The following is a 17195-nucleotide window of genomic DNA, read 5'->3' as shown; positions in this document are numbered from 1 at the left end:
TCTCTCTCTCTCTCTCTAATATGTATATATATCTATATGATATCTACCTTGACACTCTCCGTCAGCGCTGAGGTGGTATCCGTACTTGCACTCCCCGCACCTATCGCCAAAGTCCCGGTCACAGCCTTTGCAAAGGCCGGTGATGTTGACGGTGCACTGTTTGTCGCAGTTGTAGCCGTGCTTGTGTGGATCCTTACACGCTGTCACAGACACACAAACACACACTAAACACACGACGTTGGAGGATGAGAAACACACACACACACACACACACACACACACACACACACACACACACACACCACAGACACACACACACATACACACCACAGACACACACACACATACACACACACACACACACCACAGACACACACGCACATACACACACAGTATAGTTTATATCCCCACAGTACAACTTACTGAAGTAATAAAATGGTGAAGCCGTCTACAATGGCCCTTAATACGTTTCACTTTTCAACAACAAAACAAAACCAAAAAAAATAAAAGAAAAATTCTACACCTGAAAGGAACAGAAAGTCTTTGGATCTACATTTTCAGTCAGTAAGGACAAAAAACGTGACAACGTAAAATTTTTCCACGTCGTAGTCTTAACACAATATGTTACAACCACGGACATGAGAGAGATGAAGCTCACTTGGTACGAGCTTGGAAGGATAGCCCAGGACAGAGATAAATGGAAGAAGCTTTATGTGGCCCGCGCCCTGCCAAAGGTGAAAGTCATTGCTGACCTTCAAACAGGAGGAGAGCAGGTTCTGAACTCACCATGCCTTTTTTTGACGTAAGAACTGATGCACCTTCCCGTCTTCGCGTTACACGCTTCACCCTTGCAGCTATCACCACAGTCCTTTGGTGGACAGAAGAAGAAAAACGTTCGGGCGAGGGGGGTAGAAGTTTTTTTTTTGGGGGGGGGAGGGGGTTTGGCCAGTGGAGGCGGAAGCGGGGAGTGGGGAGGGGGAGGGGGTTCGTTCGAATTTAAAAAATGGGTTTAACACCCTACTGCGTAAGGCTAGGTTATTTTGAAAGTGGACAACTTTGGCTATTGGTAAGAGTAAAGAACAAAGACTTGATGGTAAATTCACTCTCCATGACTCCAAGATGTACAATTTCCCAAAGGAGAAAGTGGATGTTTTTGTAATATTTTCCGCCATCATCCAAAACAATTTAGGATCCCATAATAATTTGGGGTATTTCGACCATGCCTTTCAAGGCGAACCCAAATCTGTCATATAGAGATTTTTTCGGTTTTTTTTTTTGGTAATTGTTTTTTTCGGCGCTCGCAACTGCATAAGGTCACATGAGCGCGCGGGACCCATTAAACATTTTCAGTTGGTAGGAAATTTTGAATTTTGCCCAGATCATTTATAAACTCATTAACCTAAAAGTGTAAATGTCTAGCACACAATACACGCACTAGGCTAACGACGCCACCCACAACCCCACCTCACTCTCCCAGCTATGTGTCCTGTTGCCTAACCACTAAACAACCTATGCCGGTACGACCCACACTTTCACGATTGCGAGTCCGGTAGTCTAACCACTAGACTATCGACGCCACCCACAATGTCATGTTTATGACAATGACAATCTTTCTTCATCTCGCAGGGAGAAATTTGTCTTGGTCGTTTACAATGGCAGTGGATGTTACAAAGGTTAGGTGCACTCACACCTACACACAACAAGAGAGGGTATTAGTAAAATATATGTCTTACGTGCAGAAAAAGAAACAACATGCTCCATAAAACATTATCTCCCCCTCTGTCTGTCTGTCTGTCTGTCTGTCTGTCTGTCTGTCTGTCTGTCTGTCTGTCTGTCTGTCTGTCTGTCTGTCTGTCACTCTCTCTCTCTCTCTCTCTCTCTCTCTCTCTCTCTCTCTCTCTCTTTCTCTCTCTCTCTCTCACTCTCTTTTGATTCTAGTAGTCTAACCTCTAGACAGCCAAGGCCACCCTAAAAGTGAATACAAGTTCTTAGAAATGTTGAACCTTAATGACATACGTTGCTGCTCTAATTTGTTGTTTGCATTTCTTGTTTTGTTTTGTTTGTCGTTTTTTTTTCTCACCTGAGAACAACGACTTCCGTATTTCCCAACAGGGCATAAAGTGTCGTTGCAGCTGGGGCCCATCCAGCCGTCCTCACATCCCGCCGCACAATGTCCACTGTCAAGGTCACACTGCTCGCCGTATTTACAAGCACAGATGTATTGACAGTCGGGCCCGAAGAGACCAGTGGAGCAGATCGTCTCTGTACATGATCTACCCAGCCACTTGCCTGAAGAAACCAGAGAGAGCTGTTGTTGTTGATGATGTTGATGCAGGTGCAGCTGTTGTTGTTGTTGTTGTTGTTGTTGTTGTTGTTGTTGTTGTTGTTGTTGTTTTTGTTGTCTTTTGTTGGAATGTTGTTGTAAGACAACTATTATTGTCATTATGGTTGTTGGTGTCTTTGTCGATGTTGCTGATGTTGTTGTAGTTGTTGTTGGTGGTGGTTTTATTATTGGTATTATAGTCGTCAATGTTGTTGCTGTTGGTGGTGTTATTATTGATGTTATTGCTATTGTTGCTGATGCTGTTGTTGACGTCAATGTCGTTGTTGTTGGTGGTGGTGTTATTATTAGTGTTATTGCTATTGTTGCTGATGCTGTTGTTGACGTCAATGTCGTTTTTGTCAAACTATTTTATAGTTATGTTGTTAGTGGGTTATTCTTTCTGATGTTGCTGTTCATGTTCGCTTCTTTGTTGTCGTATTGAAGTGCTTGTGTTGTTGCTTATGAGGTCTCAGCTTAAAAAAAAAAAAATTGTTGATAATGCTGAGGTCTTTTTGGTTGCTTTTCTGGTGGTAGTTGTTGTAGTCGGGGCTGTTGATGCCGTGTTTGTTTTTGCTGGCGCTCTTTGTGTTCATTGAAAGTGCGGTCATGCAGAAGTTCAAGGCAATGAACGTGCTGAAAATGTATCCCGCCAGGCTGAGATTGGCGGCACCATGCAATATTAGGTCCACCAACTGTCATGGCAGCATTGACAGCATGGTTCAATGGAAAGACTGAGGGAAGATGGTGTCTCTAAAAGATCGGGGAGAGACAGCAACCTGCGTAGAAAAGCCAGAAGAATATCCAACCAGCTGATAACTGGCACGATCAGCAAGCACAGATTCGAAAGTTAAGAGGTTCGGAAGTTTTAGGCTGCCAAAGTGACAGACTTTCACAAATATAATATGTATAGGTTATTAAACACCACCCTGTCCATATATTTCAGTGCAATCTTGTAGGTTTCCTCCAGGGACCGCCGAGACGCCCCCACGTAAGTCTCGAAAAGTATTCTCCCGTCTGATGAACTGCGCATGTCTTGCCCTTGAGGTTCAGCGTCCCAGAGTGGGCATGCGTAGCCCCCGTTCGTTTACGGGGGGACATTACTGTCACTCCTCTTTGCACAAAACTTGTAAAGGACATGAGACATTGATTTCGGTCGGTCAACGTAATATTTTTCAGGGAAGGCGTGCATGTAATCACGCAGCAATGTCAAAAAAAATAATAATAAATAGCATTTGTATAGCGCATATCCCCGCTCAACAGCAGGCTCTATGCGCTTTACACTATATTATTACCCCAGCAGACCATAGAACATTCCGAAACATTCTCAGCTTCCCGGGAAGCATACAGTGCAAGCAGCCGATTAAGCGCTCAAACACTAACAAACTGACAAGATCTTTCGCTGTCTATAGCCGGGTACCCATTCCCACCTGGGTGAAGTGAGGAAAATTCGTGTAAAGTGCCTTTCCCAAGGACACAACGACGGGCCCCTGACGGGATTCGAACCCACGACCTTACGGTTGCGATTCCGAGAGCCTAACCACTAGGCCACCGACGCCATGATTGTTTGTGGGGGCTATCTTCAGGAATAAATGGAATGTTTAGCCTATTAAACGTGTAAGGTGAATCTCAACAATGACATTTAAAGAAAAAACACTGCCATTTTCTTGCTATTTCTTAGACTTAGTCCTTGAAGCAGTTGCTGGTGAACTTGCTTTTGACGTCTTCGAAGTTGCTGTTATTGCTAGTCTAGTGAGGTAATTGCTTTTGTTGCTATGATTCTTGTGGCTCATTGTTCTTTTCTCTGCTGCAGGTTTTTCTACGGCCCCGTCGACACAATTAGGCCTAAGACCAATTTTCAAAGAGGCACTGAACCTATCTGTCAGAGTCACCTTCGTTATATGTTTGATAAGAGAGAAGAAGAAAGCCGCACGAGATCAACAAGAAAAAAGGAGTGAATCCAAATCAAATTTTACAGCAGGACACCTCGACAAGAGTTACTTAAAAAACCCCCAACAACCTGAAACAATAAAACACGTCCTCGGTCAACACCACCAACAGTTTCAACACACAGAACAACAACGACAGACAACACTGCCTACCTCAAGAAAAGGACTTACCTGAATATCTCCTGAAAGGCATCTGCAGACATTTAAAATAAAATAAATAGTAGCAGCAGCACCAACACCAGTATCACCAACAGTACCACCACCACTACCACTACCAACAGCAACAGTAATCACATAAGCAAATCTACAACAAGCATTATAAAAAAATAATACTAAAGGCATGCCAACAAAAACAATAACAATGATATTTACACCAAAAAACCTCAGCAACAACATCACCAGCTACGACTGCAGCAAAAAAACTGATAACGACAAGAACAATAACACCACCACCACCACCACCACCAACAACAACAACAACAAAAAACAGCAACAAAACTACCAGTCAACACCACCGACAGTTTCGACAAATAAAACAACAACGACAGACAACACGCCTACCTCAAGCAAAGCCCTTACCCGAACATCCCTTGAACGGCATCTGCAGACAGTGGCCTTGCTCCTGGGCGCACTTCACGGGATCTGCACAGTGGCACGTCTTCTCACAGTCTCTGCCGTACCGTCGGACCGGACAGTCGCTTTCCGCGCAGAACCGACCCCCAGCCCCGGGCCAGCAAGACCAACACCCTCCCCATCTGTCGCACCAAGTGTCCCCTCGACACACGCAACCCGTCGACATCAATTTGTGTAAGACGGTATACCTGAAATACCCGCGAGCGTAAATTGTCTGGTTGCAGGAATGACCATTTGGCCCGTTTTTCCAGCCAAAAGCGCAGTTACCCTGACATTGTCCGGTTATCGCGTCACAACCTAAAGGACAGTTACAGATTTTCTCACATTTTGGTGGATTCCACCTGAAAAAAAAAAAAGAATAAAAAGAAGGATGTAAGTAAAAAGAATGTGAATGCACAAATCATCGAGAGTCCGCAGCGTCAACCTGAAATGACCATTTTTTTTTGCCCGACGCACCATAAGCAGTTGTCCAACAACATCAAATCCATAGCTAAGAAAAAGGAACGACCCAACCAAAAAGCACAAAAACAAAAACGAAAATCAACCCGCCCCCTCCCTAAAAAACAACAACAATCCCCAAAGAAAAACAAACCAAACAAAACAAGTCCTGACGTCGAATAAAGGTTTTGATTTTTGAAACGTGAGATTGCAGGCTGTATAAAATCCCCCTCTTTTGTGTCAAATTCTTTAAAAAAATTATGTTTCTTCCCGTCTTTCTGATCCACCATTGTCTTTGAGCATCCGTGTCTCTGTCTACTTTTTTCTTTCTATTTTGAGTCTTCTCTCAATGTCAAAACAAAACATGCGAGGAAACGAACCTCGGTCTCCCACGTGTGTGACAGGAGGAGGTGATTATTATCATCCCGATTCTGGAAAATCTTATTGAGGCGAAGCAATGAAAATAATATTTATTTTTTATATCCTAACATATACAATGCTCAAGTCTCCATCAATATTTTGTTTTTTCGTATCCTGCGTACAACAACAACGATGATGATGATGATGATGATGAAGATGATGATGATGATCCTCTTATTACGAAAATAACATTAGAAAGTTGACTTTTACTCACCGATCTTTGTACCTGCATGGATACATCATGCAGTCTTTGTCCTCTCTGAGTTTCACACATGGCAGATCACATCTTTTATTCATACACAACGGCATCTCTTGCCCAGGACACATACACAGCGTGCACTTGGTATGTCGGAATGCTCTCTCAAACAGAGACAGTTCACACAGCGCTCGTACGGAGCTGGGCTCCCAGCTGTGGCATTTGCCAGTTCGTGCCAGCCCCTTGCTCATGAATGTGCATTTATGGTCAGATATTATCCTCGGCTCTCCATGCCCCCACTGTAATCGCGTCTGAAATACCAACTCTTCACCTGAGTACCAGACTGCGACATTGTTTTTCCCGAAAGCCAAGCCGCCTATAATGAACGTGTCAGATATGTTTTTCATCCACCTGGTTCTAACACTTGGATTCATTGACCTAGTGCTGAACTCCGCAAGTCGGCCTCCGAGCGCAACGCACCGGTCATGGGCGTCCCAAAAAGAAGTGACGTAGCCAGTCTTCGCGAAGTAGACCCGCCCTTCTGATTGCCTGCATTCTCTTGCCCAGAGAGGGGGAATTGATAGCGAGGCGAGGGTAATGACGACCATTAGGAACGCCCGAGCCATGTCTCATGCAGCCGTTAGAGACTTCGACCAGTGGAGCTTCGAGAAAGAAAATCTGTAACTTACTCAGTCTTTTTCGTTGTGTTGAACGAGAATCTACTTTCTTGCTTTTCAGGTGTCTGTGGATGAGAATAACACTTGAAAAAATGTCGTTTTTTGATCGAGTTCAACGTTTACGGCCTTGCTAAGTCATTTTCTATTTCTCCAGAGACACACGGCTGACTACTGTATTGGTTTAGAACCCGTTTCAACACGATCAGGTTATCTCAAAATCCGGGAATCGCCTATCGGACAGACCCAAGTAGATGGAAAGCCTTAAAATCCCCCCTAACAACGTCCCCTTGGGTACTGGAACAAGGATCAGTTGCACCACAGCTCAGCGTGTCATCAACTGAGCTAATGGTGTTTTCTTATTCAGAACCGAGGGTGCCAGAACTAACATCATTCATATTATTTATGTGAATGTTTTTACGTCATTCATCGACACAAGTTTGCTCAAATTTTGAAAGTAGACTTTAACCATCCCTGTACTGTCAGATTGCAAAGCCAACCCGGGCTGAGAGGAATATAACTTCCCAGCAGATGGAACGATAAAAGTTCTCCCCACTCGGGAATCCATACCGGGTCTTCTGTGTGCAACGGTGAAACGCCTAACTGCTGCACCACACACGCCAGTAACTATTCAAGAGAGAGGGTTTTGGGCAAAAATGGGGGGGGGGGGGTTGGTGGTGGAGGAAGTTTTTCCTTTAGTAAGAGTTTTACGGCGCTCAAAACTGCATACGCTCATATGAGCGCACGAAACAGGTTGGTTGCATTCACAATAGTTCGTTGGACGGTTTGATTTTTGCCAATATTTCTGTTAAAACGTTAAAATGTAAAAAATATCGTGGTACAAGAACTTCCTGTTTTTTTATAACTTCTAAAATTTTAACAACGTTATTGACAAGTTATCGTAAATGCCAATGGATTTTAAAAAATCAGGAATTCTACAGGGATCAACGACAGAGAACAGATCTTGCATTTAAAAATTTTTAAAATACTTCCCTGGGGTCTCTCCTAAGTCTGAACATTTTGTTAAGATGTGTCTAATGGTAAAATCTGTGTCGCATCCGACACAAAACGATTTTTCATCTCCCTGAAGGAGGAAAATCTATTTGTATGTCAGGGAAGTGTGTCCGATGCGTAATAGAGTAAAAATGACTTCGTATTTTCTGGAGAGGCCCAAAGGTTTTCGTGGACCCAGTTTGGGCATGATGTTGTGGAGTTTGTTGTTAATTTGTTTGCCCCAAGGTGTCTCCCACAGACTGTAGGTGTAGTTTTCGACTTTATTTTTAAAGTCAGTCTGTGGGAGAGTGTTTGTCGTTGATCCCAACAAAAGGGACAAGGATTCCTTTGTTAGAAGAATCACCTGTTTCTTTCCTCTGATGCCCACTGTCATTGACATGGCATTTGACTCCGCGGATAACTCTCCTTAAACATATTTCCTTATGTTTGACTACTTATTTTGCACCCCCTCACTCACAAATAACCCACCAATGCATCCAAAAACAATCGAGTTACAACGTAAAATACACACTTTAATTAATACTTTATTGGAACAGGGAAACATATAGTACTCGCATGGCTCTCAAGCCGGGTAGGCATCCGAGGAAACGAGCAGGTGCATCTCCTGACAAAGGAATCCTTGTCCCTTCTGTCGGCTACCATGCAAACACGATGTTTTTCCCGATTTCAGTCAAAGCGTGTATTTTTGTTGTTGTAACTAACTATTTTTGGGTGTAAGAGTGTCTAGTTTGTAAGTGAGGTAATGCAAGACAGAGAGTCAGAAAGGATAAAGAAAGATTTGTTAGGAGAATTTTCGACGGAGTCCAATGCCAAGTCAGTCAATGGCAGTGACCACAGCAGAGAAAGTAGAGGCTTTGGGATGGAGTCTCCTCTAGCGTGTGCTGTCAGAAGACAGGGAGGCGCGCCCACAGCTGAGTCCGATTTAGAGCCATCTGTGAAGATTAGCCTCCCACCTGGGTATTTTTCAATACTTGTTTTGTATTCTGCTTTTTTATGTACATGTTTTTTTATGCTTGATTTGTTTTGTGCGGTGAGCTGTAAGTCTACTTGGTGAGGTGCCACGGAGGGAGGTCGGGGAAAAGAAATTGTACGATGTCTTGTTAGGAAAAGTGTATGTTTTTGAGGTCTTCAAGGACTCTGAGGCCGAAAGGTTTATGAGTTTTTTTGTTGTTTTTGAATTTGTTTATGGTGTCTGGGTCTGTTCTGAAGATGCAGTCGTGTGCTGGATTCTTTCGTTTTGAGCTCTGTTTAACTACGTATTGTAGTGAGAGTTGCGTGCGTCTGAGTTGAAGGATGGTATGTTTGCCTCAGCCTGAAGGCTCTCCACTTGAAAAGTGCGTACAGCCCCCAGGTCGATTCGAAGTCCTTGGATGTTGTACTGTAGAACCAGAATTATATTCAGACAGAACAGTCAAGGATATTACATATAACAAATCCTATAGGCATAGTGCACCCTATTACAAGAAGTTTGATTAGTCTAGTAAAAATGCGCAGAGATTGTAACAGCAAGAGCCCTCTCACCTACCAAGTTAGAATTGATTAATTCTCGATTATCCACTCCACCCCCTCTCCTCCGAATGTCAGAAAGTGTAACTAAATCAAAAATGCAAAACTGTTGTTAATGAACAGCATGCCGACATAACAAAGCATTTTTCGTTTATAATTTTATTCAAGAACTAAGAAAGAAAGAGAAGTTATGCAACGACACTTACTATTCACAATTGATCTATGGTATTTTCCTTCTGGGGTCAAGGTGGCGCTAAACCGAAAAGGACAAAAAAGTTGATATCCCCTGTTGAGAATTTTGCAAATTGAATTTCAAAGGCTGTGATTACTGTAATATTCTTAGGAGCTCTAAATTGCTTTGACCGTGAACATTTCGAGCAATCAAATCCGGAAGTTGAATTATCGAAATAGTGTCCTTGACCTAGGCTTACTTTTATTATTGTTCTTGGAGACGCAATATGTTTTTTCGGTGTCGTAGAACGCAATATAGGACTAGGCCCTAATATTATAGGCCTAGATCTTTGGATTGCTTTTATTCTCATAGTTAACGTCATCATTTCATAGGATAGATATCGAGATCTGTTGAGTATTGATTATGAAACAACAAGCCTTCCATGATCTGTTGTTACAGTGCTCTTAGAGTGCACTATACAGTGCGTAAAAAAAGAGAGGGAAAAAAACACAAAAGACAGTAAAATCCAGCTGAACTCTCGATACGGAACTAACTTGACCTGCTACACACATCAGAGAACTCCACTCTCTGTGGGGTCAGAATGTTGGTTTTATGACGCCATGTGAGATGGAATTTAAAAAGTAGCCTAGTTTTTGAATGAGTAGCTATTTAAAAAACTGGGGTCTGAAATGAACTTTTACCGAAAACACACTCGTGAAGACATTTGGTTGAAACTGACGGCTCATAGTACAGGAATGTTTTATTGATTTCCTCAAAGAGATATTTCCTGCGATTAGGTAAATCCATACACGAACACGCACTCGTTATCTCTCTCTCTCTATCTCTCTCTCTCTCTCTCTCTCTCTCTCTCTCTCTTTTTTCTATCTATCTATCTATCTATCTATCTATCTATCTATCTATCTATCTATCTATCTATCTATCTATCTATCTATCTATCTATCTATCTATCTATCTATCTATCTATCTATCTATCTATCTATCTATCTATCTATCGGTGGTCCAGTGTCCCCTGAGGGCCTGTCGATTGATGTCCCGGGAGCTGTGATCCATCACGTATAAGGATGGGGGAGAGAAACACAAGAAGAATACGATCGAGAGTTACTAAACATCCTACAAATGATGGTATCTTATTTTTACATTATACCACGCTTAAGGTCAGTGGGGTGTGTCCTTGAAGAAGACACGACAACCGCAGCTAAAAAATGTGGTTGGTTGCTGCGCGCCTTGGAGTGGTTTGCAACTTTCTTCTTATCAAACATCTCTTGTCCTTATCTCTCCTCCTTCTTTTTTGTGTTTGTATCTCCCTTGTAACACCTTTATAATCTTCAGCACTTATATGATCTAATAGTGGGGCAAGTGCTGTAAAACTTTTACTATAATTAAAATAAGCTCCAAAAAGGGGAATACTTGATGGTGAAAGCAGGAGCGGATTTGTAAAATTGCATTGTGTGTATAAATGTTGTATTGTGTACATGGTGAGTATGATAAAATTTCATTCTACGTATGTAGGCATGGATGTGATCGATCTTCTTCTTCTTCTTTATCGCATCACACTTGAAGTCCAGTATATGTCATATATTGGGCTGTATTCATATTATATACTACATATTACTCTATGTAGACATGAATGTATGGATACAAGTTTGTATCTATTCATGTACATAAGAGAAATCTGTGATCGCGGCAGGAGACTCACTTTTCCGCTAACAAGCTCTAAAAAATGAATGCTTTAGTATACTGCTTTTGCCCATCACCCATCTGTTCAAGTTCTTTACGTACAGTTTCTTCAGTAAATCTCTGACTCTTTCCCTAGTGAGAGCAAGATGTTCGGAAGAAGTCGGAAAAGGTAAGCTTTTCTTATAAATTACTAGCTGGCCCCCCCCCCCCCCCCTTTCGATGAAAAGAATGATCGGTGCTTTAATATCAACTAAAAGTACTCTACTGGAACGGGACAATACATTTTGAGAGATGCAAAAAATTATAAGATCTAGATCTATACTCGCAAAACAAAATGCGCCTCGCGAAATATCACTTCCGGATTTTCTAAAATTACAGAGATAGAAGCGTCGGCCTACAAAAGCGATCGGCGAAATTAAATTTTTTTAGCATTCTGCAGCAAAACTGTCTCAAAACTGAAAAAAAACCCCAAGGGCGCCTTGCTCTGGAGAATATTTCAAAGAATCTTTAGGCGAAAACCGCATGTCGATCGATGCAGCCAATAAAAAGCCTTTTGAATAGCAAAATTCGGCCACCACAAATAGATAATAGATTTGATGCATTCTCTTTTCTTACAGTTATGAAAAGGCTCCTAAAACATAACTTTGTTGCCTCTAGTTTATTTAGATTAATTAGAAACAGCCATTTCTTGGAACAAAATTTTCATACGCTTCTTTTGAATTTTATATCCTTTTAGGTGTTGTTTTCGTGTTCCTATGCAAAACAAGCCCTTACAGGATTTGAGAGAGCAACTTTTATTGTAACACAAAATATGAAGTTTTTGTTTTTAAAAAGCTTAACAGCAGATTTTAAACCGGAAGCCTCACGATTTGAACTGTGGGAGGCGTGCAGTGGTCATATTATGGACTGATTTTATATGTTATGGATATGAATATTCAATTTATGGTTAGGACAGGGATAAGATTAATTATGACTAAAACATGAATGTGATGGATGAGAATAATTATGTCTCAGACATGGATGTAATGGACCTTCTTCTTCTTCTTCTCGATCACATCACACTTGAAGTCCGGTATCTGTCATAATATATTGGGCCGTCCTGCTCAGTTCATCAGTCGGCCCGTATAGCTTCTCTTGTAGTGTCAAAGGGGTTGGCCACGTTTCCTTTCTCAGGGCCCAATGTGTCTCGGAGTGCTGAAGGGTGTGTTCCACAGTTTGATGTGACGGACGAGAACAGCACTACCTTTCAGACATGGATGTCATGCTGCCGTCGTAAGGGAAAACGACGAAAGGTCAAAATTTTTATTAAAAATTTTTTAAAATATACTTCATAGAGTATTTAATTCTGCATCTGATGGTGTAACATTTTTTGTCATATCCCAATCCGTTGTTGCGTAATTGAGAGTTCGTCGTTTTCCCTTACGCTGGCGAGCTCCGAGCCAGAGCTCAGTGTAAGGGAGAACGACGAATGGTTCGGCGTTGTCCCCTGGTCTCTGCTGTTGGGCAAATTCGGCATGGGCGACGAATGACAATTGGTCACTGTTGCGTCTGTACAAACATACTAGTTTTTTTTTGCAAACAAATACACCACCACCACCTCCCCCAGAGTACCTTCGACCAGGTTTATAAGAATGTATCACTTAGTGTGTCTTTCTCTTCACGTATTAGGCCTATGCATGGTGATGGTGTGAATTGACAAGAGCAGGTGGGAGAGAGGGGAAAACGGATGGGAACAGAGGGGAAGGGGTGGGGATGGGAGGGTCAAAAAGTATTTAGAATGAAATTTATTAGCACTACATATTAGTGTCCTCCAGATGTTCACAGACTAACGTCATGATAGTTTGCTGTCCAGTCATTTGACATCCCAAATCCCAACGATGGTTATAGTGCCGCAATTGGTCTAGCGCGTGTCACTGGTCGACATCACTATAGAATTAGCAAGCAATTAATGACACTGGGTTATGAGAGTAAATTTCTTTGTCAAACTTAAAAAGTGGACGCATTGTGGCGACACTTAGTCTTGCTTTAAGATTTTTTAATGACTTGATGGACGTTACGATCGAATATAATAATGTCTTGCAGATTCAAACTGTCCTTGTAGATCTCATCTTTGTGGTATGTTTTCCGATCCGATCAACTGAATCCTTTATTAAATACAAAGCGTCGCATTACCTCTCCCGAAAGCGTTTGCGATACAGTCTTGTCTTGTCAGATTGTTACATTTCTTACGTGAAAGTTTGACTTTGCAATAATCTGATCGTATTGTTGACATTGTAACATTGTTGATCCCTTTGGTCGTGCAGAGAAAATTTTGCAATTAGCGAAAATAAAAGTAAAACTCGCTTCTGAAGAGAATTTTTTTCTCCGAATGAGACAGTTTTAAATCAAGCTGTTGAAAATGTGTGCTCATCTAATTTGTCCACTGACTGTGTAGTATTTAGCCAAGCGAGGAAGGGAAACGAAGGACGTTTACCGAGTTACAATTGGGATATGACAAACACCTAACTTTATACGTATAATAGCTAGTTTGTATACGTCTTATTTTTATTTGTAGTAACCAGTACACAGTGATTACTGTCAATAACGCGTCACAACTGACCATCGCCTATTCCCATAAACGTTCACAAGTGTAAAGGAGAACGACGAACCGTACCATTCGTCGTTTTCGCTTACATCGCAAGGCTCACCCGCGGGCGCGCAGTGTAAGGGAGAACGACGAATGTCGAATAACTTCGCTACTTTTTAACCTAAACCATTCAAACTTTAGAAACTGCTTTATGAACTCCTCAATCAGATATCTGGTGAATTACAGCTTAAAGGAGTGAAAAATAGAAGAGTTATAAAGTGAAAACTGTTTTTGTCTCTCCTGAAAAATTTGCCTCGGATCGTTACCTGCGCAGGACCATTCGTCGTTTTCCCTTACGATGGCAGCATGGATCGGAAAAGTTATATCTTTGACATGGAGGTGATGGATAAGAATAATAAACTTTACAACATTCAGTGCGGGTAGAAAAGTTTTGGGAATTTGTTGGAAAGTGAAATTACAAACTCGTATTTAAATCACAATCTGTCTAAACAACCCACTTAAAACAAACAAACTTATTGAGGTGATTTCATAACAACAACAACAATAATAATAAAGATAATAATAATAATAATGATAATAATACTAATAATACTAATAAAAACAAAAAACAACAACAACAACAACAACCACAACAATAATAATAATAATAATAATAACAACAACAACAACAACAACAACAATAATAATAATAATACTAATAATAATAATGATAATAATAATAATGATAATGATGAAAATAATAATGATAATAATATAATAATGATAATGAAAATAATAATAGTAATAATAATAATAATAATAATAATAATAATAATAATATCGTTTGTATAATAATAATAATAATAATAATAATAATAATAATAATAATAATAATAATAATAATAATAACAGATAGCATTTGTATAGCGCATATCCCAGCTCAACAGCCGGCTCTATGCGCTTTACACTATATTATTACCCCAGCAGACCATAGAACACTCGAAATGTTCTCAGCTTCCCGTGAAGCATACAGTGCAAGCAGCTGATTAAGCGCTCAAACACTTACAAACTGACAAGATCTTTCGCTGTCTATAGCCGGGTACCCATTCCCACCTGGGTGAAGTGAGGAAAATTCGTTTAAAGTGCCTTTCCCAAGGACACAACGTCGGGCCCCTGACGGGATTCGAACCCACGACCTTACGGGTGCGAGTCCGAGAGCCTAACCACTAGGCCACCGACGCCACTTATAGCACTTATCCCCGCTCGTCAGTAATCTTTATACCTTTTACAATACATCATTACCCCAGTAGACCTTAGAGCATTCAGAAACACGACTACCTGCCCAGGAAACAAACCGTGCAGGCAGCTGATTCAGCTCTTACATACTTACAAACTGAAATGATCTTTCGCTGTCTATAGCTGGGTACCCTTTCTGGCCTGGGTGAAGCAAGACAAATTCTCGAAAGAAAAGTTTTTGTATAGTGTTTTTCCCAAGGATACAACGTCGGGCCCCTTGTGTGGTACAAACTCACAACCCTATTGTTGCAATATCGTCAGCCTAACCACTACGCCACCGACACCACGGAAAGGAACCTCCTAAGCAGATGGACTTTTAAAAACCACCAGGTTCATTGGAGCCTGCGAAACGACGAAAACGCACCTCTACGCGTCATTTCGGAATGGTGTGCAAAAAGCCGCACCGTTGTGGTGCGGTGAGAATCTATTTTTTGAGGTCAGAAAGTACGGAAGTTCAATTTTTCAACTTATTCTTGATGACGAAGAAACCCTTCCTTTTGCATTTATTTTGTCAGTAAAAAGAGCGCTTATCATAATGTGCTAATTGCGGCTGTCCATTTACAAAATTTGCTTTCTGGAACAAGTACCAGCGGGGTCTTCGATGTTTTCATTCTTTTTCTAAGCTTACACAAACAAGAGCAAGAGTGGGTAAGTGCAAATCAATTAGATATTAGATTTATCGATGACGACAGTTGTAAAGTTATTGTGTTAATTTGGAGAAAAAAAAGTCTCAGAGCTCTTGGCGTGTGTAGATCTAATCTAATCGGGGTGGAGGTAGGAGGGGCATGATTAGGGGTAGGGGTAATGATAGGTCTTTTTTGTTTTGTTTGTTGAGGGTTATAGGTGGGGGTGGGATGGAGTAGGCTTAAGGTTAGGCCTCTTCTTTATTGAGGTTGTGAAGGGTTGGGGTTTGGGGTAGGTGTAGGGTTTGCGGTAGAGTTAGGGTTAGGATGGTAGGGGTGGGGTTAGGGTTTGGGGTAGGGTTTGGGGTAGGGGTAGGTCTCTCCTTTATTTTGTTTGTTGAGGATTATTAGGAAGGGTAGGGTTGGGGTAGGGGTAGGGGTAGGAACTAGGGGTTGGGGTTAGTGTTGGGGTAGGGGTGGAGGTAGGCTTGTGTTTGTTGAGGGTTAGGGGTAGGGGTATGGGTAGGTGTTTGTTGAGGGGGGGTGAAGGTGGGGGTAGGGATAGGGTTAGGGGTTGGGTCAGGGTACGGGTTAGGACTCTTCTTTATTATATTTATTGAGGTGGTGGCTCGTTGCAGAGGGTAGGTTTTCTTTTCTCATAGGGTAATTGGTGGGGGGGGTTCCCCCCCCCCCTGATCAGAAGCAGCACTTCTTGCCTACTTGATTAAGGTAAGTTTTAGGGTTAGGTTTTTTTTCTTTTCATTTTCTTCTTCCGTTCAAAACACGTGCGAAATGAAATCGTTATTTGTATAATTTTTCGATTCATCCCTTACCGCGACACGGGCGTACGAAAAGCACGAAATACAAGTACACCGGTACGGAGAAAGCCGCACTTGTCCACGATGGCAACTAAAAAAGCCGGAAGTCGTTTTTTATATGCAAATGAGGTAGAGTCGACTCAGAAATTTACTTTTTTTTCTTTCTTTTTTTTGTTTTGAAGCCGATCGCATCAGCTTGCCTAATTTTGCGAAGGAACCTTGTCAAAACCCTTCAATGTAAAAAATAATTACGTTTTGGGAATTTTAAAAGGTGATACACTCCCACTTAACTCAAGTAGGTTTATAAGAACTTTTGTTTTTACTCATTGGTAACACCAGCTGTTTGGCATAGTGGTTATGCTGCTGGACTACTAATCAAGTTTGCTTCTCTCACTCACAGGTTCGAATCACGGTCACGCCACTGAATTTTCTAATCATGTCATATTATTGTGTATGCTTTCAGATGTTATCATATCACTAATGATATAAAGGAAGGCAAGAAGAATACAATATAACACAAACTCTCTTTACTTTCTTTATTGCCCAACCAAATACTAAACTCTATCTTTTACACATCCCACTCAAAAGTCCCTTCTTTATTGCGTAGGCTGGAATGGTCGCTCGTTACGGAAGTCCTTATATTCGTCACAAGCTATCTTCTGTAATTTGCTTCAACCAAGACTTCTTCATTTGTTTTTCTAGCTGTCCATGGGATACGTAGCATGCGTCTTATGAACCGCAACTCTGTCGCCACAATTGTTCTTTCCAGCTGTTTATTGATTGTCCATGCTTCGCACCCGTATCTTAGGATTGGCTCGATATTACTTTTCAGTACTCATTTTCTCGTTTCCAGTGACAGATTTATTTTGTTA

General features: G+C 41.4%; 2 protein-coding genes across 3 annotated transcripts in view; one reads left to right on the top strand and one right to left on the bottom strand.

Annotated features, from left to right (window-relative positions):
- The window catches only part of LOC101861611 (multiple epidermal growth factor-like domains protein 10), a gene marked incomplete at its 3' end in the record, with an annotated part of 21134 nt that extends 10952 nt beyond the window's left edge, over positions 1 to 10182 (bottom strand). The window contains 6 exon segments of the mRNA XM_005107520.2: positions 48 to 200; positions 787 to 868; positions 2081 to 2289; positions 4849 to 5243; positions 5975 to 6698; positions 9357 to 10182. Of these exon segments, the coding sequence (XP_005107577.2) occupies positions 48 to 200; positions 787 to 868; positions 2081 to 2289; positions 4849 to 5243; positions 5975 to 6582 (1447 nt within the window).
- Positions 10183 to 11904: 1722 nt separating this feature from the next.
- LOC101860924 (multiple epidermal growth factor-like domains protein 11) overlaps positions 11905 to 17195 on the top strand; it is a 31129-nt gene continuing 25838 nt past the window's right edge. The window contains exon 1 of one of the 2 annotated variants that reach the window (XM_005107516.2): positions 11905 to 12312. The gene's annotated coding sequence lies outside the window, so the exon portion shown is untranslated. Of the gene's footprint in view, positions 12313 to 15379; positions 15531 to 17195 lie in introns of those variants that run through there. The other variant, XM_005107517.2, reaches the window with a different exon arrangement.

Source organism: Aplysia californica, unplaced genomic scaffold (assembly GCF_000002075.1).
Source record: "Aplysia californica isolate F4 #8 unplaced genomic scaffold, AplCal3.0 scaffold00610, whole genome shotgun sequence".
Taxonomy (NCBI): Eukaryota; Metazoa; Mollusca; class Gastropoda; order Aplysiida; family Aplysiidae; genus Aplysia; species Aplysia californica.
The sequence above is the reverse complement of the archived record's forward strand: the minus strand, read 5'-3'. Positions and strand labels throughout refer to the sequence as shown.